The sequence below is a fragment of the Gouania willdenowi genome, chromosome 1 (assembly GCF_900634775.1).
Source record: "Gouania willdenowi chromosome 1, fGouWil2.1, whole genome shotgun sequence".
In the NCBI taxonomy this organism is placed as follows: domain Eukaryota; kingdom Metazoa; phylum Chordata; class Actinopteri; order Blenniiformes; family Gobiesocidae; genus Gouania; species Gouania willdenowi.
In genome coordinates this window covers 29,869,405-29,893,164 of record NC_041044.1, presented here as the reverse complement: position 1 = coordinate 29,893,164, position 23,760 = coordinate 29,869,405, and the positions used below count along the sequence as shown (strand labels likewise).

At 37.2% G+C, this 23,760-nt stretch overlaps 1 protein-coding gene across 1 annotated transcript in view; it reads left to right on the top strand.

Moving 5' to 3' along the window:
* doc2g (double C2-like domains, gamma) overlaps positions 1–20,418 on the top strand; it is a 62,465-nt gene extending 42,047 nt beyond the window's left edge. Inside the window, exons 9-11 of the mRNA XM_028448075.1 lie at positions 10,315–10,396; positions 10,650–10,746; positions 18,359–20,418. Of these exons, the coding sequence (XP_028303876.1) occupies positions 10,315–10,396; positions 10,650–10,746; positions 18,359–18,498 (319 nt within the window). The 3' untranslated portion in view covers positions 18,499–20,418. The remainder of the gene's footprint in view (positions 1–10,314; positions 10,397–10,649; positions 10,747–18,358) is intronic.
* The last annotated feature ends 3,342 nt before the right edge of the window (positions 20,419–23,760 follow it).

Below are 23,760 nucleotides of genomic sequence, written 5' to 3'. Positions count from 1 at the left end.
AGATTCCAGTCCAATGTAGTGAGCGATTCTTTCGATCGCATACATTTTTTTTACATTATCTCTTCCCATTGTGTCAATGTTAAAGTGAGACTCATCAGCCAGCTTCTTGTAATGGTTTTTTTTTTTTTACTGGCCATCAACATAACTTTGTAGAGGTACTTATCGTGAAGGTAGATATGTTGCAAAATGTAGAATGTGATGTGAGCTAAAAATCCACACACGTGAAATAAATTTAATGTCACAAATGATGGGGAAAAAAAAAATTAGAGACTGATATTTTACACATAAAGCTGAAAACTTGTAATCCAACATTTGTTCACGTGTTTTTTTAATTACTTGCGTAAATGATCGTTTAGAAACACAACTTCTCGAATCTACTGCTACAAGATGAACAAACTGCTTTTTTCTCGTGTGAACTGCTTGAGTTTTGCAACACATTTTTCTGTATAAAAGTTTGTGCATATATATATATATCATAACATCACGTATGATTCATGTATGTTTTCTTGACAAATTTTTATTCAAATTTGACAAAAGTCTCTCAAAAACAGCTTCGTAAATCTCTCCTCTCTATAAAACAAATGATTTCCTTCCTTCTAAGATGGATTTAACCCAAGATTATCTTCATCAATGCGACAAGTAAAGAATGCAGTTTGTGTTAAAATGGTTCATTTTCATTCTAATCTTTCTGGTATTTCCTTTGTTTTTAATTTTTGTAGGACATACCGCAACCTCTATGTTGCTGAGGATGTAGGTTTTTTTTTCCTATGTAGCTCATTCAGAGCAGTTAAAATGAACAGATTGGTGTTATTAGGATGTAATTATCATTTCTGTGAGTATATATATATGCGTTTATTGAAAAAAAAAAAGATATTCAATTATCTTGATTTGGGGTTAATATCACATGACGTGATTAAGTGGGTAAATGTTATCATTAGTGTGTCATAAGTGGAAGCTGTAGTGTATGCTGTGCATAACAGTGTGAATCAGTGATTTTTAAATACGTGTGTCTAGGCTTTCATATTCAAAGCTGATGTTCGGGGGAGTTTTGTGCTTTAACTTTTTTATTTTACCACAGCGGATTTTTTTTTTCTACATAATTTATTTATGCTTCAGACAAACATGTTTTACATCTATGTAATCCATGACTCGCAGACCCCAAGGGGTCCCTGGATGCCAGTTTGGAAACCTCAGGAATGATTAATGATGAGTTTTTCCCTCTAATGATGAGCCTGTGATTAATCTTTTCTCTTCTTTATTATCAGTCTCTCCACCTTTAGAGTCTGTTCCATTTCCTCAAGGTCAAATATTTCCCAATAATAATTCGTCTTTTCTTTAAAAACTCAAAAAAAAAAAAAAAAATGGTCAAAATACAAAAGTGTCTAGCTTTCTCATCCCAGTCTTGATTTGTAACCTCATAGGTTAGAAATATAATATGCCCTGTCAGAAAAAAACACACATAAGGGCAGAAAAAGTGCAATTCACGTCAAATATAATATGCTGACCCAACGCACTGCCACGCTTTGCAGTTTTGTGATAGCTCTGTTCACTCGCTAAAGATCTATGAGTGTGAGAGGAAAAATCACGGGTTGGCTCTGCATCAGAGATAAATTTAGCTTATCACTCCTAATTATCAAGAATTGTTTTCACTTTTTGCATGGACGTCATAAGATTTATTCTTTTTTCTTTTTTTTGTTTGTCTTTTCTTTTTTTCTTTTTTTTTTAACACTGGCTCCGTCTGTCTTTTTTCAGTTTTCTCTAAAATCAATTGATTATCCTAATAGTTTTATGTAAGTGTATGTAAGACATATGTTTGGCAGCGTTTTTTTTTTAATCCTAATTTGTAAGAAACTCTATACATGCAGTGCATAAAGGCATCTTGTATTAGTGTTGAAAAGTACATTGAGTTTATAAGTGAAAACAGAAAGACCAACTGTTTTTATAAGTCGTCCTTTTAAAAGTCCTGTCTGCATTTAAACTTTGCTTGTTTGCAATATTTTATCATACTGAAAAGGGTTTTTGATTTTTTTTTTTTCTGGGCCGCAAGGGAAATCCCTATACTCATTTTTCTGGCTACAGTATGTTGTGTGGGGGTGTTTTAGCCTTGGTAAATGAAAGATTCAGTAGTCTGTGATCAATAAAACAGGTCCGTGTAGTTCTGCTTCAGTGGGGAGACCTGGATAAAAAATGATAATAATCACCTCTAAAATACAGTCGATGCGGTGGGAGGATGATGCGTGCATGTTTATAGCAAGTTTGATTTTTTTTTTGGTTTCAATATTTTAACATTTACTGCCTGAATGTGCTTTTCTGGAGTTAACATCACAAACACCATTCCACCTGTAAAACTGTTTTATCCACTCGTGTGAATAATGTAATTTTGGATATATAAAATAAGAAGAATGTAGATATCTTTAATGAAGGGGAGTTCAATATATCTGAAAGTCATTTAATCTAGTTTAAAATCCAGTTCAAGATGTCTTCAAATTAAAATCAAACTTTAATCACAATTACATTAAAGATAAAACAATGACGTACCCCACATTGTAAAACTGAATAACTTACCAGAACTCAATTGCCTACATTTTTTAAAGTTGATTAACTTCAAAGTCAAAATTTTCCAGAACTTAAAAGGTTGGAAGACTACTTGTACTTTTTGATAACAGTTAAATTAAAGTGCTATATGAATTAAGTTTATTCTTAAATGATCCCTATTTGAAACAACAGAAATAAATGTATCATTTTTAGCATGTAATTACTTCATTGTATTAAATTGTACTTAAGTTGTCTTTTTAAGTTATGCTTACTTACAAACAAATGTAGTAATATTTACTAAAAAATTATTAGTTAAGGTTACTTAAAAAAGAAAAACATGTTACACCAACTTGACATAATTAAGTTAGTAGAACGTGTTCTATAACTTTGAGTGTAAACTACTTAATCTATTTACAGTTATTACTGTGAACGTTCGGGTTTACAGTGACAAAGACATGAATGAGAATAGTAACGTAGTTTTGTAGAGGTAAAATGATGATGTTTCAGAAATCTACAGCTTTCCATACATGAGCGTGATCCCGATAGATGTAAGGATCTTATCCAAATAATGTAGTTTAGTTACCGTATTTTTCGGACTATAAGGCAGTATATCCACAGTGCGCCTAATAATCAGGTGCGCCTTATGTGTGAAATTAATGTGTCAAAATGTTTTAGTACAACTTTGGTAAACTATGAAGCTGCACTGCTTGATGGATTTTTGGCACTTCAGGGCTACCGTAGTCAGGCGCCTCGTGGAGTGATATGTACCAGTACTGTGCTTTAACATACTGAACTGAAAAAGTGAGTGTAATGTTCTATATTTTATGTGTTAAACCTGAACAATATTGAGAATTATTGTTAATGAGTTGAATAAAGTTTGACTTATCTGACTATTTTGTTTCGCTTAATGCATCTTAATAATAATAATAATAATAATAATAATAATAATAATAACAAACCGGTGCGCCTTATAGTCCGCCTTATGTATGAAAATAGACCCAGTCAGACCCATTCATTGATAATGCGCCTTATTATCCGGTGCGCCTTATAGTCTGCAAAATACGGTACACTCATAGAATCAAGTAGCTTATATCATTCATTCATTCATTCGTTCATTCATTCATTCAACTTATTCCCTGAAAAGCCATTTTTAGTATGATTCAGGGCAAAACTTCCCATGTGATAAAACATGTAGAAATGACGGAGTGCTGAATTGATAAAGGTTGCATTTTTCTCTAAAAAAAACCCCCCCAAAAAGCATGAATCAGTGCCGCTCAACCACCTCTCCTGCAGCTTATCCCTGTTCTATTTTCCTCATAAAGACGATTTAAACACTGTCAACAACAGCTGCTACTTCATGTTCACCATATCGGTCCGAGCAAGATGGAGGACACAGCTGAAATGAAAGGAAGTGTATACAGCTCATGAATATATTGGGATATGCTGTCAAGCACTGCTTCTAAAATTAGAAAGTATTTAAGGAAACAATTTGGGAAAGACTGAGGGGATTATCCTTGTGTCTTTGTTGGCCAGCTCGCACAGCATTAAATTATTCCTTACGCAATTCCTCACATACATTTCCATGGTGGGAGGCTAGCTTTATTTCTCCAGTCATAGTTGTAAATGTGGCTGTCAAATAATGATTTGTTATTCTGGAAATTAGGATTCTCCCCTCCAAGCTGCCACTGAGTCTTTTATGAATTATGATTTTATACAGAACTGTCTCCGAGGTTTTTAGCTCCTTCTCTCACAGGATGTTGGTCGAGCACAGGTATTGCTTATATATTATTCTACCTTTTCTTTGCTTTTCAATTATATTCTTACTAAGTAAACCAGGCTATGTAATGCTTCAGGTATCTATGATGACAGAATGCAGATGATGTGAAAATTTAAATGAGCCTTAAACACACAAATAAATATTTGGCCAATCCTGTAACTGGAAGAAAAACGTTGTTTGGTTACACTCCAATAATTAGAATTCCTGTTATGAAAAGTAAGAAAGAAACTCCTAAAGAACAAAAAAGTTAGACATTAAGTTCTTTGCCTCAGCTGAAAGCAGGGTTGGGGTCAATTATAATTGTAATTGATGATTCATTACAATTAATGGCGTAAAAGAGGGAGTTTTTTCTGTCGCTAAATGCTTGTTCATGTGGATCTTTCTTTTGACTATGGACTTTTTATTTTGTTCAGCGCTTTGAGATGACTGTGTTGTATTTTGCGCTATATAAATCAAGTTGAATTGAATTGAATTATAATTGTAATTGTAATTTTAAAAAAATCTGTTGCTGTCTCAATCATAACTAAATTGTAATTGAGTTTGGATAATTGACTTAGTAATTGTAATTGCCAGGAAAATTCTATAAAAAATGTCAAATATATTTCAATGCAAAAACTGGGGAACCGTGTTACAGTTCTATGTACAGTTCTACACATATGGAGTTAACAGTTATTAAAATATGTTCCATATCAAGCTTTGCCACATTTTACTATTAAAAAAGAAAAAATCAAGGGGTATGCTGACATGAAAAAGGCTCAGACGTCCACACCAAAAATATTAAAACTTATATTTTCATCAATTAGGAAGCCTAACAAGGTAACCAGTAGATAGGAAAGAAATTAGATAAAAGATATATTTTTTTTTTAGTGTATTTTACAGCTGATTTAGGACCCGTTATCATAAGAGATGCTAACAGAAAGCTAACACAAGAGGAAGGTTAACTTTTATTAGGTTATTTATTTCAGGCTTAGTAATTGTGGTTAGTAATTGAACTTTAGTAACTGAAAATGTAATTGTAATTGACTTTTCGAGGATTAAAAATTATTATAAATGCTGGTCACTGTAGTCGTAATTGAAAACGTAATTGTAACTGAATGATGTAATTGATCCTGGGTGAAAGTTTAAACAAACAAACAAAACTGCATCCAGACATAATTATTCTTTCCAATTCCACCAAACAAGTGATTAAGTGTTTCTTAAAAAAAAAAAAAAAAGCTCAAGGGCAAGAAAGTGTCAAATACCTGAAGGTTGACAAAGGAGTGTTGCAGGTAGCGATGGATGACCAGATACAAGCCCATCAAGGTGGGATGTCGTTGCTGTGCAGGCATGTCACTGCAGATTATTCACCAAGCTGGAGAAAAGAGGGTGGGAGGCATGACAGTCGTATCAATGATACCACTGAGGGCTGAAGAGAGAGACCTCGTGGTTTAAGTGCTGCTGTTCTAAGGCGGGCACTGATCACTGCTGTGCTGGTTAGCCTGGGGGAGGGTGTGGGGTGCTCCAACAGGCCAGAAACACTCAGTGACCCCGAGACACTGAGGATGCATCCCAGCATATTTCAACAAGCTCTATTCAAGCAGTTAACAGGGAAATGTATTTAATGTATTATTATTTTTTTATACTCATTATCACAGGATTCTGTATTAGAAAATTTGTATTGACAATATGGTTAAAAGCAGCTTGCTTTGTTTAGAAGAACTAAGGTAATAATGATTCTAATTACTAAGAAGTTATCACAGTTCATTATTCCCCAAATCATTTATATTTCGATAATAAATGTTTACTTGTGCCCTAATGACATTTTTATAAAAAGGCGTACAAGACAAAGTGCTCTATAATTTAAAGGGGCACTGTATCACTTTCAGGCTCCAACTGTGGCCACGATTCCAGCACAGGGGGCGTGGAGTGGACGGGACGTGTCAATGTGTGGAAACGGAGCAATTTCTCAGGAGCAGTGTTGCTTATTCAAGGCAATCTCCAACTAAAAAAGTGCATTGGAAGGCCACAGATCACACAAACACACAGCTTTTTATTGTCAATAGGGGCGTCCCGATCCGATATTGATATCGTATATTGGTCCGATATCAGCCAGAAAACGAATGTCGGATTTTATCGCACTGCATCTAAAATCTAAGCTTTCCGATAAAATGTTCTGCTCCAGCACTTCTATCCATAGATGACTGTGGTTCAGGATCAGGAACTTTAGACTTGGACAAGTCATTTTCTATGAATGCAGCATCAGCCGTGCTGTTATAGGCTATACATATATGTTATATATAGCACTCCTTTGATTCATTCTTCAAACATAAGGTTCTAGAAAGAGCAGCTCAGAAAAAGACAGATTATTTTACAAATACATACTGTAGATGGAATGATAAAATTATATGAATCCAAAAATCTTTTAATCTATTTTATCTTTTTGAGTCTTTTTTTAACAGAATCTTCAATGCCTTCTTCCATGGCACTTTTATTTTTTAATCAAAGGCACTTGAGCTTTGCTGGCGTCCTCGTTTTAGCAAACCTTTCACCATGTTTGGTTGTTTTCAACTATAACAGTCTCAGCACTCACCACAGCCATGAGGCTCTTTTGCACCTACACCTTGCCATTTAATCAGTCCCCCCACCTTGTCCAAATCCTTCTCCACCTCCTTTCCTTCATCCTACACTCGCTCTGATTCTCACTCTGCACTGACAGCCTTAAGCCCCTCTCATGCATCAGTTGTCAAGCTGGAGTTTTTTACGGACGGGGCTCGGAGGCTGGGAGAGTGAGATATCTCATTGCCTTTAACATCTTGGGTCAGAATTTATGCTGATGTCGACTCATTCTGCCCCCCAGCCCTTTTTACTGTTGCCTCTTTGCTCGAGTATACACACATCTAACAATCGTGTGATCATAATCGTGCTGTAGCTTAATGTTTTTCCTTTCGTCAGGACTCCTTGCTGACTGTCCCCTTTTGTTAGAGAGCCTTCTAGGTCGCAATTATCTCGACAGGAAATGTAGCACATTTTTTTATAGTCTCTGTGCTCATCAGCAAGATTTACCATCGGATCAGGACAACAGATGAAGGAAAGTCACTTTTTGTTTCTTTGAAGTCAGAAAAAGTGAACTTCTTCCTTTTATTTTGAAGAGTAAAAATGGCTTTAAAACATCTAAATGCTAGCCTTTACAATCTCCTTGTATGCAGTTTGGGAAAATACTTGACCTCTAATGGTCAATAACTGATACCAGTCCATACAGTATATGGTAGAACCTCATAATTATTAAAGGGAGATGGAAACACTATTTGTAAGCTTGAGTAGGACAAAAAACATAGATACTAATCTTCTTTTTCAGTCAAAAAATGTCTCAAAGGTTAACTGTACATAGTGTACTCTTTTTGCGACAGCTATGCATGTTTTATTCTTGCAAAAATCAATACGTTTATCATATTGCTTAGGTGTGACCATCACTAGCCCTCACTAAGGAAGGGTAAGCTCAACTTTATCAGAGGGGAGAATATAAACAGAGGGCACTGTTTCGTCTTTGTGAAGGGGGGGCACAAGGGAGAGAGAGTTGGGGGGGGCATTAAAATAAAAGATTAGAGCGAAGCCATTATGGTTGTGCTGAAAGTAGAATGTGGTGTTAGTATTGTGCAGTGGAGTGTAATCTTCTGTGCTATTGTAGTGAAATCTGTAGGTAGATTAAAAAGGGTGATCAAGGATCAAACAAATCAGGAAATGAACTTGCTAATATCTGTGGGCTCAAGATCCAAACCTTGGGCATGAATGAATGTAGCTCAATAACACTTGGTCATAAAACCAGAAAATAATTCATTCTTTGATTATTCTTAGAAGGGTTGGGAAAAGATGAATAATAATAAAACAAGAGTCATCCCATTCATTAGAGCAGTGAATGTGGCCTTTATAGCATGCTGGATTTTTTTCAACTGGAGGAAAAATTGTCTGGTGTATGCAGTAATTAAGCTTGTCAAATACATCATTATCTTTAAAACATTTTGAAAATAAAGCTTCCATTATGATGGATTGCTTTGTAATCCCTAACGAGCAGCGCAACACAGTTTTGTGATGCACAGCATGAACAAAAGGATGTTTAATGCTGGAGGGTACGGTACTTACCCTGGATCTGCTGTCCGGCAATCTTCTGTTGCAGCAAGGACTCAGAAGAAACCGCTAATTCACGTGCAATATACAGTATATACGGGATTCAACCTCAATAAGTGCAATATTTATATGTAAAAAATGATTTTAAAAGTGCTCGGATTGGGCCAAACGTGGTATCAACGGAAAGGGCTGTCCCCCCCTCGAGTCCGAATATGTGCTTGGTTTTTTGGTAGAGTCCGAATTGCGCCCTCTAGAGCCGAAACGTAGAATTATCAGGTTCAATTTGTTGAAAATGTGGTATCAACAGACAGGTTTTATTCCCCGTAATCTACCAGGGGTAATTTTGGTCAATGGATGGAATTACGATCCACCTTGAACATGGAATATTTTATTTTGAAAATAATCTGGATGATTCATTCTTTCTCTAATCACTACTTCCTGTCCCGTACTGACTTATTTTTGTTAAATGGATTATATGGACGCTTCACTTCCACGTTTAAGTGAAGACCTTGAAAGAACTTCCGGTTCCTAACCCTACTGTATTATGACAAATGACTAAAGTTTTCATATTAATCTCACGCAACTCAACAACAGCAGTAAATAGCAGCGGACAATTTGTACATTTGCATAAGCTTCTGGCCTTTCACTGACACTGTTTTTCCCGTTTATTCAGAGTTGCTCCTCTTGTTTTATGTTTAGCTAGGCGCTAATTCTACCTGGCTCATCAGAGGAGCAGTAGTTGTGGTTAGGACATGGTAGGACACGGGGTTCTCAGAGGGAAAGTCTAGTCGCTCTCTTCGCTCTCAGTCCACGGGACGAGGGGCAGGAAGGGAGTAATTGTTCCATTCAAACAGAATGAGGACAGCTCCGCCGATGCCCTTGTGCATTTGATCGCTCCTTCATGTCAGGGTTAGGGGTTAGGGTTTATCTCTCCGGATGTTGATGATCCACTTTTTTTCAGCTCATCTTCTTGTGGGAACTTACAAAAACTCAAAGCAGAACTAGATCTAGCTGAAGCTGTACACTTAGGGAAGCAACAGTGGTATCTTGATGCGCTATCTCCTCTTGTTTGGAAGGTAAACTTCGTCCTTTTGGATGTCATTGTGTAGAAACACAACCAGACAAATAGGCACAATAAAACGAAACTGAAGAACACGTTTCAAAAGTGTGACTGTTTTGACTGTTCAAAAGCAGTAACAGGAAATACTTCATTGGTCTTATTTTCAACCGGAAATACGTCACGTCTCACTGTGCATATAGCCCATTGCTGCAGCACAACTCTGGCTTCCGGCAAAAATAGAAGGACTGCGTATTTGCTGCAGAGGGCTCCGGCATGCTGTGGCAGATTCGGATGCGGTGGAAATTGGCTCATTGACTTTAATGGAAAGTTGGAAACATATTAGCTGCATTGTGGTTTCGGAGAAATTTGGAATACGGTGGAAATTGGGGGTTATTTGTGCTGTGCAGCACAAATAGATATTGTACCGTGCAGCATGTCCAATACGTATCATTGCCACAAACTTCACAAGATTGAGCTGACAATACTGTCTTGGTAGAAAAATGCTTTATAGAAATAGAGAAAATATCTTAAGCTGTGCATGCAGCTCTAAATATCTCCCTGACCTATCAAACATGACTGTAATGAGTGGGTAGGCAATCAGGCTTGTTAGCTGGAGCTGGATGACAGTGCACAATGGTTTGACGCAGGTGGCGTCCAGGAAAAACAACAATTCCGTTGGCCAAAACAGTAACCGTAATCATTTTGCACCACAAATGTCTTTTTTGTGTTCAATGTTGGATCCACAAATCACTCAGAAAGGCACTTTACCCCTGTTTTAGTGAGGAGCCATTCAAAGTTTCTGTGAACACTGTTTTAATATATTTCTCTTGTTTTCCTTCAGTATTCTGCAGCCAGACATGGGGAAAAAGTCTAAGTACAAAACATCAGTGAAGAAAAAGACTCTCAATCCAGAATTCAATGAGGTAAACCATGACTCCTGTTCCTCTAATGACCTACAACGTATTTGACAACTTTCGCAATAGCTCTGCTGAGCTCGGCATGATCGGTAGTGCAGAGAATTGTAATCGGGCTCTTTTTCAAAAGAAGGACATCAAAACTATTTTATCCCCTGCATGTGCTCCCAACATCAAGCTGTACTTCATCAGTTGTACTCCGTGGTTGTGATTCAGCTTAGTTCAGTCTTTATTAATATGATATGTTTTGCCACCTGCACAGGAGTTTTCATATGAAGTAACCTTGGACCAGCTGGCAAAGAAAACCCTGGAGATCTCGGTGTGGGACTACGACTTGGGAATGAGCAACGACTTCATAGGTAGGCTGGAGCTCGCAGTAGCGTGGAAGGGGAGGAGTGGTAATGGTGTGGGGGGGGTGGAGCTGCAGCCTCAATGAGTTGAGCTGGAGCAGGCAGTTCAGATGAAAGCAAAGTCATTGCAGAAAATATGAAAACCAGGCCGGGCGTGGGCGGAAAAAGAAGTGGGGGGTGGGGGAATGGATGAAGGCTGATTATGAGGTTTAAAGAGAACGATTGAGCAAGCGATGGAGAGTTTGAGAAGAACAGGCAATGAAGAAGGGAAATTAAAGACGGAGATGTTTTTCTTTGATTTCACATCCTTGGTAGGCTCAGCATTTCAAATTGCTGCAGCTTGACTGTTAAACAGCTTTGGCATAGTTGTGGAGTCAGTACCACAGCCATGAAGTGATTGAGAGTCACAAGGAGTGATGAAGAAAGAGTTGGAGGGCTCCATTTGAATGGATTTAGCACACTATAATCTCAGAGGCCTTCAGATCAAAGTGTGTATTTTGTCTGATGTGTATGTGGTGACGGGTTGACGCGTGGAGGATTGCAGCAAGACGCACTGCTTAGAAAAGTCCAGTGTTATTGGCCCAATTTGGAGGAAAGGCCATCAGTCTAACCACAAATCCTCCAATAACAGCCATTCCCGTGACCATTACCACTACTGGTCTTGCAACAGTGGTCCGCTAGTTATGTTAATTGAGGCAAGAAAAATATGACAGGAAAGAATTGAAGAAAAAGAGTGGAGGAGACACAACGCATCTATAGTACGAAAGGGTTGACCACACAGGCAAATTGGCTTAGAAGAATATATGGAGGATGTCAAAGGGTGGGAGAGAAAAAATTAAAATGAAGGCAAAATCTGAGAGCCACACAAGAATGCTCAGGCAACGTATCACAGGATTGAAAGTCAAAACTATCAGCACTCAAGGAGAGACGGTGAATTTCATGCTTGCCATGAAGCAAATTTGAGCTTGCACTCTCAGACTGAGGGTTATAATTAGCCAGTTGTGTGTCACACATCACCTGCATCTTTCCCACCTCACAGGCAAACTGTTAAACCAACTAAGACGACAGACACTTTGGTTACGCCCATTATCATTAAAGCTGATCAAACGTCAGTTTAGAATAAAGGAAAATATCCAAAAGACTAGCAATTTAACTGATCATAACAATACCTGGATATTTCATTTAATCCACATTCCATACAACAGTATTTAATTTCTCTTAATCAGGTTAATCTTTGTTTAATATTCATATACGCTGATGAATATGATTTATATCTCTAAAGCAGTGATTCTCAAATACCTCCTTTGTCCGACAAACACATTTTGCTCAGAATTCTGTCAAAAAAAACAAACTATAGAGCATACTGGTGAAATGAATGAGTGATAACACATTTTAAAGAATCTAATTTAGTAAATAAGTTACCTCCCACCTTGTGTTGGACCAAGACTGACTCTTGTATTTTCAGTTCATGTCTATCATCATTGTGTGTGTTTTCTGTCATTTTGTGTATTTGTTTGTCTGTTCTTTTTAGTATTCACTATATTTTTCTCTTATTTTGTGTGTTTTTGTTGTCGTTTTTGTGTGTTGTTGGTATTATTTAAATTATTCACTCCCAGTGTGTGTGTGTTTTTGGTGTTGTTTGGCTGTTTCTGATGTCATTTTGTATGTTTCTATTATTTTTGTGTATTTTTTAGTGATCTTGTGTACTTACCGTCATTTAGTGTGTCTTTGTTGTCATTTTGTGTGTTGCTGGTAACACGATTATCATTTTTAACCAAAAATAAACATTGTAAAACCCCATATTTTTAATGCTTTTATTTGTAGTTTTATACACTCTCCTTCTCTCTCTCTCAAGTACCCCCTGCAGTAACCCCATTTGAGAAACACTGCTCCAAAGTATTTCATTAGGTTGCATTCAAAATGATAAAATATCAATGCTTTAAATTGTACCAATCGTAATCATCTTATTAAGATTTAAAGTTGTAAGTTTTCAGTGAAATCTGTCAAAAATAGAGCGAGAGTTTGGAAAATAAAGGCCATTGGTAATTTATTCACGCCTGATGGTCTGTCTGTTGAGATAATACAAACAGCGGCTCATTTGAAAGCATAAACTTCAAAGCTTCGCTAATAGAATTTTTAAACGTGACAGATGACACCAAGCCAATTGAATCAATCGAACTAAACGGTGAACATAAACAGAACTGTCTGATGGCATGAAAATAGAAAATGGTATCTGGTTGTTTTATTTATGCTCGGAGTTTAGCAGATCAAAAATAAAATGCTATAAAAGGGGTCAAATCTTTCATCCTCAAACCTTTCATCTTCAAATATGTCCACCTTCTATAATCAGCATCCCATTCACTAATTAACAAATATCTCAAGAGCCAAAACTTAAGTCATCCAACTGCAGAATGAGCCAATCGGGACCATTTGCCAACAACCCTAAAGAAGAACCATTTCTGTGTTCCTGCAGAGACATACAGTTGTTCAACAGTCCACCTTAAAGTTGTTCTTTAAAACAGAAAGAATAGTAACAGCTTCTAACTTCAATATTCTCCAACAATACAATTACAGAAAAGGAAAATACTGGGGAAAAAAACAAACACAATATTAAATACGTACATATGAAAATACGCAATGCAAGATACACGTTTCTATGCAACACTCGTTACATTCATGGTCTCAGACAGTGTCACGATGGTGTTAGTTTTTGGAGGGCCCAGACACAGACAACAAGGGCAAAAAGTGTGAGTATCTAACAGTCCAATAATGTACAAAAAAATAGAAAAATAAAGAAACCAAATTATTTAAAGAACAAAATGAAACTAAACTTACTCACTAATGCTGACTGACTGGGTGGAGAGGGGAAAAAAATAGACAATAAACCAAACTCACTCATTGTATAGACCAATCAATCCTTGACATGTTTACATTGCCTGTATTATAAGTTGTTTTCATCCACTACTGAGGGGTATTCCAGTTCAAACTATGAGTATGTTCAGGCTCAAAAGAGGGAAACACTGAGTATCCCATTCCTGAAAGCGAGGTATGTTCTTCTCTGTGTATGTCACCATGGTAGCATTCTCGATGAACTGAACCTGCTCGCTGGCAGGTTTTGTCTAAGAAACCCTTGGTTTCTACCTGGCTCCGCCCACCTGAGCACTGCTTCTCAAGGAATACTTTATTGTACCGTGACACTTTTCTCTGACACACATTAGTAACATCACACACCACAGATGTGGCTCACATTGTTACTAATGTTGTGTGTTGCTATACGTTTTTTTTTTGCAAACTGTTGTTTTCTTTATAACATCGGGGATGCAGAGCATTTAGGGAAATGCTCTGTATGCAGAACAATCAGAAAGGTTGACCTGCATTAAAACGCCCACTGACGTCTTTTGTGAAGTTCCCTGGATACAAACCCGTGGCAAATGTAAAGGGGTTGATGTCAATTTAAATGAATACACATTTAAAGCTCGACATTTACATTATTTCTTATTTCATTTTACAGACATCACAGAGATAACACGAGCTACCATGGCAACCATCCGGAAAAGAGTGATTTATTCAGCTCAATGGGTGAAATAAGCAGGTGTTTATAGGGGAATATGAGCCTTTTATAAAGTTGTTCACACAGAACGCCACTTCAGCAACTATGTAATCAATTCTACGGTTGATGACTATACATCCAGCTGTAATACCGTAAGAAATAATGTAAATGTCAAGCTTTAAATGTGTCTCCATTTAAATTGGCATCTCCCCCTTTACATTTGCCACAGGTTTGTATCCAGGGAACTTTAGTACAGACATCAGTAGGCGTTATAATGCAGATCAACCATACAGTGTCTTTCCTTAAATGCTCTGCATCACCAACGTTCTAAAGAAAACTACAGTTTGCAAAAAAACGTGAAGCAACACACAACATTAGTAACGATGTGATCTGTGGTGTGTGATGTTATTAATGTGTGGTCAGAGAACAGTGTCAAGGTAAATCAAAGTGTATAGTCCTAACCCCCCCCCCCCCCAGCTCCACAACACGACAGACTGGCCAGTTATGACAAATGATGATGAAAAGATAACCATTTATGCGACAATTCGTGAAACATTACATCTAATGAGAAGAGAGTGCACATACGAGTGTAGTTCTTCAGACTAAAATGTTGAAGTAATCACTGTAAATGATAAAGAGTGCTGGTAAAACTCTATTATTAGATGCCACCATGGCTCTTGGGCATTAAATGGTATTAATGGAATGGACTGAGAGTTTCCTTCACAATCTTTTGCCTATTTCATTGTTTCTTTTAGGTTAAAGGCTACATACTCCCCACTACTTACATCAGGAAGAAGTTTTGTTGACTTTATTCATACAGTCAATTCTATTTAACTCATTGAAGAAGTGGGTTCACTTATATTAGTTACACACTTTTACATCCTTAAATTGAAAATTGTGTCTACCATGGCCAGGGATTTACCTTTGAGATAATAACAAACAAACCAGGATCTGTTAGCCAGCATTAGACTGCACAATGCAATGTTGACTTTTTATCTAGATACTTGTTTATCTGGCCTGAAGCAGTTATAAAGCAAATAAGCTTTCCTCCCTTCCACAAAATACATTGATATCAAGGGCCTCCACTTTGAGCATCCAAATTGTTAGTTGCAGCCAAGTCAGAATATAACTGAAGTACTTGTGTACGAGGAAAGTGATTTGTGTTCAGATCACTTGAAAATGGCTGCAGTCATGGTTAAAGTTTAAAAACAGTAAATCTTTGATCTATTTGGCTTGAACATTGCAGCACTCAGACCCTGGAAAGTAATAGAGGAGATTTAGTTGCTGTTCGATGATTCAGCATGACTTTGGCTTGACGCTTACTTATTCTTTCACATCTACTACCCTGAGGCTTATTCAGAGGATAGTTAGATTAAAGAACACAAAGGCGCTATGTCAAATTAGGCAGAGCACAAAGTCAAACAGTTGCAAGTGATGATGCACACGGGTTTATGAGCTTTCACATCATCTTCCACTCTGTCCGTGTCACCTTTCGACTGCAGTTCTTCATCCGTTCTCATTGCGTGTCAGGATGACTGAGTACTGGTTTGTCACCAGCAGCCTGCAACCCAAGGCAACATGCCATTGATCTCAGAGAGGGTATTGGTGTGTGGGCAGTAGGTGGAGGTGACAAAGTGTCATGCGTGATTATCCAATGAAAGCTCTGTCAACACGATAGCAAATCTGCAGCTTGTGTGAGAGGAAAGTGAAGAAAGAACCAGGCTACAGAAATCTTTAAGAGCTGCTCCTCTCCTCACAGCAGCAGCAGCATCTGAGCTCACATCACCAATCAAGCTTTGTTTGCTTCCGGCAGCGATTTTTCAAGGGACTGTTTGAAGTCAGCATTGCCAAAATAACGTGTTTAAAATGACACGCTCCATTACCCGTGCAATCACAGCCAAGGGAATAGCTCGCTACGACGGCTCCTTGCATTTCTCTGTCTCTCTGTCTGCCTCTCCACCAACGCCCCCGTCACCTCCGTGCACTTTTACCTGACTCATCTCCTGTTTCTTTGCACCATCATTGCCTCCATAAAGAATGTTGTTATTCAGCGCTTATTTGGATAATTATTGTGCTCATTTCATTCTCTTGCAATTGTCCCGCTGTTCTCATGTTTGTTTCCTGCTGCCTTAAAGATAGCGTCCTTGAATAATGGGTTTGTTTACTCCCATTTCTGTCAGATGTATTAATAATGATGCTCTACAGTAAATGCAGTTCCTTTGTGATTGTGTTCATCTTTTAATATTACAAAGTGCTAAAATGTTTATTCTGCTTCTGACCAAAAGTGAGCAAGCCTACAATCATTCTACTCACTACAGGAAACTCTGATACAACAAAATGGATTAGAGACTTTGTGGCACTCTTATAGAAAGAGTAAACCTATGACCTTTGACGAGTCACACCAGTGTTAATATTTCAGCACAACAGCACTCCCTCTTGCATGATATAGCTCAATTAGCAGTATTTAACACTGCAGACCAGAGGAAGGACTTCTAATCTTGTAACATGTATTAAGGCGGGGGACCTCGGGGTAGGGGGTTGGGCCGTTGGCGAGGTGCGCTGGGTCTTCGGCTTTCTGGGGCTTTCTCTGGTGTTTATGTGGGTGCGGTTGCCGCATTACACCACATAACACAATATGCACAACTGTAGCATCACATTACACGTTCACTTAAATTAGTCGACTCTTCCCCACCCCTTCTATTGTCTTACCCTGACTCCCTCTTCCCTGTTCCCTTCCCCATTACCAATGTGTTACACTGCCCTCTCTTTTTATATTCTCCTTTTAATAAAGTTGTTCTATACCATTCCTTAAGAAGGGATGCTGATGGTTTCAATTATGCATTAAAACAAATGTATTTATTGTATTTAATTGCAATAATAAACCATGCATAGCTGTCACAAAATGATTGCACTCCATGTAGTGTTGGCCTTCGACAGCACGTGCAGAGAAATACAATTTTGCATACATGTAGTGAACTCATTGGAGGAAATCAAAGTAAACCCTGAGGTAAAACCTGCAAACTCAGCACACAGGGAAAAAAACTGGTTTGAAATGTGCAATGTCCATACAGCATATATTTTAATGCAAATTAATATCATTATTACTAGAAAGTATTCAGTTCCTGACTTGTAGTGCGCAAACAGTGCTGAAACTCCAATTACTCATGCAAAAGAGGCATCTTGAGAGTTTGTTGATTTTACATGAGAAGGTTTTACCATCTGTCATTAACAAAAGAAACATTGTCATGGTTAGCACTTAGGTGAGCAGCCGTGTTCATTTTTATCGCTATCACATCAGAGTTGGTCCTTAAGTCCTACTTCAGACATGGGCAACTGGCGGCGCTCATTTTCATTTTGTGCAGCCCCCAAAGTAAATGCTCAAAGATGACACAAAAATGCACAAGACAGCAAAATACACAAATTTTCGCAAAAAAACGTAAACAGACAAAAAGACAGACAAAACAACCAAAAATCCACAAAATTAGTCAACAACACACAAAACTAACACAAAATGACAACAAAAATATACAAAACAACAACAAAAAACTCATCCGACACATTTTTTTGTTCCCTGTATTAATCGCCATTGTTCTAAGTGCTGAGATGATATTCTGATATTGTGGCCCCCAGATCAGACAATCACCTTTGTGGGGCCCCCACTGTCCTATACTTTTAAGTTAAAATTAATTTTTGCCAACGAGGCTTTAACAAAGGATCACCACCACTGCACCCACACTTCATTAGTGTCAGTTGTAGCGACTTGTACAATTCTACAATAGCACAAAAGAATTGTAGTTTTCCACAGTTTTTCTACCTCTGTTCTACACACACTGAAACTGGTGAAGCCTTTCTCACACATTAACAACAGGAAGCATTGCAGCGACAGGTTCAAAACCCATGATTTACACAGACACAGGGTTCTTTTTTACTTATTTGTTCTTTAGCTTTTCTTTTTCAGTGTTCTTTCTCTTTCATTTTGCTGGAAAAAAAAAAAAAAAAACTTCTCCCTTGATAACCTGTGAATCATTTCCCATCTCTCTGACTCTCCTGTGGTTCCTGCTTTGTTTGTAGGTGGAGTGGAGCTAGGCATCAATGCCAGCGGACAAAGACTCAGACATTGGTTCGATTGTCTCAAAAACAAAGGAAAGAAAGTGGAGTACTGGCATACGCTCACACAGCAGGGAGCACCGAGCAGCGACAAGCCAGACTAAATCGCACAGAGACATTTTGCACTTCCAGTATGCCCCCGCTTACACATACATGGACGCACAAACACTCATTGAACTCACATGGAGATTGTTGGGTAAAAAGGTCAGAACAAAGGCTTAAAACGTGCAATAATAACAATGTAAAAAATTTTAAAACTATCATTTTATGACGATTAATGCAGCACACAGTATTAGTATATTAACTTCATACTAATATCAGTGGTGGTAATATGGTGTGTGACCTGATGATATTTTTTTTTTCAAGGTGAACCAAATTGTGACAATGTCCTCATGAAAGTGTTGATGTAACAAAACAATACTCAGAATTGTGCTTTAGACCGTACTGTTTATGTGGAGGTTTGTTATATACGTTCAGAGTCACATGTGACGAACAGATTTGACAAAAAAAAAATTCATTCAAATCTCATTCAGTGAAAGTGCCCAACGGTCTGTGTATACTCATGACTCATGCTGCGGTTCAAAGTGACAGGGAAAGAAACATTATGAAGCACTCTCCTACAGTGGCTGATGCAAAGCAAGACACCATATTGTGAAGCACAAAATTATTCATTTTTAACGTGAACATGTACCTTTACCTGTTTTTTTTTTGTCCTGCATTAGTCACCATTTGGGATCTTTTTCCACTTGTTTCTGGTGTTTGTCTGACTGTCCACATGTGAAGGGCGTTCACCAAACACCATTTCTTCTGCTGACCGTGGTGCAGATGGTCAAAAAACAGTTTGTTATGGTGCTGCCTGGACAACAAATGTCAGTATTTTTGTGGCGTTCTTTGCTACAATAAGTGAAAAATGAATTGTGCTCACTGAATTGTTGTCAAATATTGGCAGTTTCATAGTTTGGGTAGGGTTGGTGTTGAAATGACCGATCAGTGACCTGACTTGGTGGGTGACATGGTTCAAAAACAGTGTGTGTGCTTGTCATTGTCCCTCCCTGAGTGTTAGCCCTATGATGGACTGCACTTCTATCCTCAATGTACTTTATCATACTTCAACCCCGGTCAGAATAAGCAGGTATAAGAGTCTGACAGATGGGATGAAAAGATGATCGTCACTGCTAATATGTGATGTCCCTGGGAGCGTTTTCTTTTTTAAACACAAAATAACGTTAAACTTCTGGACACAAAATGTTGTCATCAGATAAAACTATAGTGTAGGCCACATAGATCAACAAATCCAAGATCTTTTGCTAAAAAAAAAAAAGGTAGAAATTGCTATTTTTAGGTCAACTGTTTATTGATGTTGTCAATAAAGTTTTGTACATTGTATTGTGGGATGTGGAGTCACTAAGATGGATGGATGGAAGTTTTTTTGATTTATTCTTATATCATGGGGAATACTAATCTAGAACAGAAATGGAGTCAGCGAAGAAACACAAGAAATTACACTAAAAATAAAGGACACGACTCCACATCCCACAATGCAATGCACAAAAATATCAGTAAACAGAGTGTTTAGGGTAGAGATGAAAACATACTTTTGAGCAGCTATTTCAACTTTATTTTTCAAGCAAACGGTCGTTGATTTGTTGATGTTTGAAGCCAATAATAAGGATTTATCTGATCAAAATGTTTGTCCAGCAGCTTTAAGAAAATCTGAATATATTTTGACATGACATCAGCATTTTGTGCATCTGTGTGTGTGTGAGTGTGTGTATGAGTGCTAAAGAAAATATGAGTGCCTACATTGAACATCTGTGTGATGCATGATTTAATGTGTATTTGTGTGTTTTATCTAAAATGGTTGGTTTGACTTAAGAGCACAGAAGTGTGTGACGACAGGTAAACATGTGAAGGGTGGGTGCTGTTGCTTTGGTTCTCAGATACTTATATCACAGCAAGGGCCACAATAATGTCTGAGGGCCACGTTATCAAGATGTAAGTCAGCATTTAGAATAACCACCAATCTGAGCATTGACAAAAAGTTTTGGAAATAATTTTATGTGCATTTTTCAGTCAATCTGTTTCTGTTTTTTTTTTTGTGTATTACTACTCATTTTGTGAAATTTTCTTCAGTGTATTTTCATCATAATTTTGTATATTTTTTCATTATCTCTGTTTATTTTGTCCGTTATATGTGTTTTCCAGTCATTTTTAGTGTTTTTAGAGTGCTTTTGTGCATTTACTTTGGGGGTCTCCCAAAGTTAGACCGTGGGCCGCCGGTTGCCCATGTCTTCTCTAGAGCTAATGTGCAAGTAGGGACAGTGTACATTAATATCCATACAGAAAATGTACCAGATTTAGCCATGAAGGCTATTTTCTATCTGTAGTCCCTGGACAGAATGTTCAAATGTCACCTTAAAAGAATGCAAATTACAAGAAATACAGTGAAAAATGTACATAAACATATCAAAATTCCATTTACATGTACAGTATATATATATATATATATATATATATATATATATATATATATATATATATATATTGTATTTTCATACTGATTAAAGCTATAATTCCCAGGTTTCCCAGGTCACATCACTGAAATAAATTTGAAAACAACTATTGAAAGAGACTATTATTATATTGTGACATTGAAAAATAATCACCAAGCCCCTGATATACACCTTGAGTGCATCCAAAGAACAGTATGTCACGTATCAAGTGGAACCATCACACTTATTATATCCCCTATCCCCTTGTCCATCAAAAACTAATGTCCTACTGAGATAAATGGTGCAGACGTTTACAACAGACCCACCTCTCACATCTTTATCTCAGGCAGTACAAATGGATAACAGCCTGCAATGGGGAAAAAGGGACATCAGATGTTCTCTGGATAGATTTGAAAAAGCTAGAGCTTACAGTACATTACATATATCAATGTATGTGTATGTTAAGTGTTGATGTCTTCACTATGATAGTTATGTTCATAATGATAGATAACGTGTACAGCTCCTCTGTTGGTGTATGTAATGTACTCATGTTCACTAAAGCACAGCAACAATCAGCCAGTGGCCTATGGAGTTTTCTAATAGTCGAATCGATCAAGCTGCTCATATTCTTGGTGTCCTTCCATAACCTTGTGAATGTTTGAATGTTGACTGCAATAAATGGATCCTTTCGTGGTGTTTTTAGGCTCAGAATATAAAGGGCTCGGGAAAGCATAGAAAGTAGACTCGGGTTAAAACGCTCTCCATTTGGTTCTCATTAGATTTTGTTGGAACAGATGCTGGGTCGATTCTGTACTTTATGCACAGCAGAGCTCCCAGCATGACAGCATTGAGATAATCAAACCAAATAATGTGATCGTGTCATCCAGGCTGTAGGAATACATTTCTGGGAATAGGCCTACATCACTGTTTTATTTGTGGCTATGCTGAGTGACAGTGAAATCAAATGGACATCATATTTCTGCTTCATCACGTGTCTGCTATATTTCTCATCAGAAAAAAAAACCTCGACTCTTGTTTATTGAAAGTGCTTTTCCCTTTATAATCCTTTCATCTGCAATACAACAGCATGTTTAGCAAACGCCATCAGCTTGTATAGTAGAATGCAACCTTAGCTGAATCTGCATGTGTTTAAGGTCCTCGTCGTCCATTTGGTCTCTTACATCATTTCAATGTGAAAGTGATGATTCAGGGTAATTTTTTGTTGTTCTGTTGTTTTTCTTTTTTTCTTTTTTTTTTTTTTTTTAATAAAAACCTTTGTTTTATCAAACAAACAAACAAACAAACAAACAAACAAAAAACCTTTACAGTCAATGACTCTGAAAACTTGTCTTCCTCACATTGATCTCAGTGGTAATAGTGCAGGAGGGGTGGATGAGTATTAAATGGGAATCCACATTTGCAGTCCTGTGTATTCACTGTCAATGTCAACCACAGAGTGTGGCTGCCATCCTGTGCTGGGTTTGTGTAAGTCCTTGACGAATAAAATCCAAACTGTTTCAGTGGTTTCCTGAATCCTCTTTTAACTTAACCTGGTAACCAGAAATGCAAATGATTTAAAAAAAAAAAAAAAAAAAAAAAAAAAAGAAAAGGAAAAAACAATGAAAGAATTTATTTCAATTCAAAAAAAGGACATCAATGAGGGATTAATGTCCTTTTTTTTCTTTCCACACAAAAAAATCTAAATATTTTAAGCTTCAGCAGCTCTAATGCTTCAATAAACTACAAAGAGGTCAAAATGATTGTCTTACATGCATTATATTCAAATGTATGCTCTTCTATACTATTATATACATCAGTGGGGTTTTTTAGACAGTAAACAAATGTATAAAAGAGAAATTTACAAGTTTAGGTATAGTAAGTTCTTTTTTAGCATAGAACCCAAAACATGTTTGACTTACTATACTTTCCTACTTTGACTGTCCAACTTCTTGGATCCAATAACCATTACACATCATCCACTGGGTATTTACTATTAATTACTTCATTACAAATGTAGAAAAAAGATAAAGAACATTAAACAGTCACAAATATCTCTTTCCTGTCTACCACGTGCACTCAGGTCAATTAAACTGAACTGAAATATGTAAATCGTCATAAATGACTTTACATTATTATAATGTATATATTCCTTAAATACAATGTCTGAACTTGTAGAAAGTAAAATCAACAGGAAAATTCAAAGCCAGAGAACATATAGTCCTGAGCTGAGGACATGTGGTCCCTAGAGGGCGCTATCAATAAACATAACCACTACAGTACATTGCTCTTACATTAGGGTTATCCGTAAAGTGATCTCCATCTACTGATAAGGTAGTTGTAATGTCTATCTTTAAGTTCAAGAAGTCGACTTTTGACTTTGCAATCTGTAATAATGCAAATATGATATGCAATGTTATGTGTGAGTTAATTTCTTATGTAGTTTCCATAAATAATAGGTGCATTTGCGACCTACCTTATCATCTACCTATTAACATTTACCTGCATATAAACTGACAGAGCAGATCAAAATTAAAGAACAATTTATGAACACAATATTTCTTTATTTTACCTGCATTTGTGGGGTTTTCATTGTGGCCACACTATGATGAAAAAACAATGTTAGGAATTAGAGAACAGAACAACTAAATGTTTTGATGGTTACAATCGTCAGCACCGACTGTAGCGTATTAGGAAGTGTACAGGCCTTTGTTCTGAAAGACTTTCAGTCCGAGTCACACTGCTATGGTGGGATTTAGGTCCACTCTTCTTCCAGGCTATATACAGTAAATATAGGGCAGTGGTGGCCTAACAGTTAAGGAAGCAGGCTTTTATTATTAGGAATGCACCAAAATGAAAATTATTGGCCCAAATCTA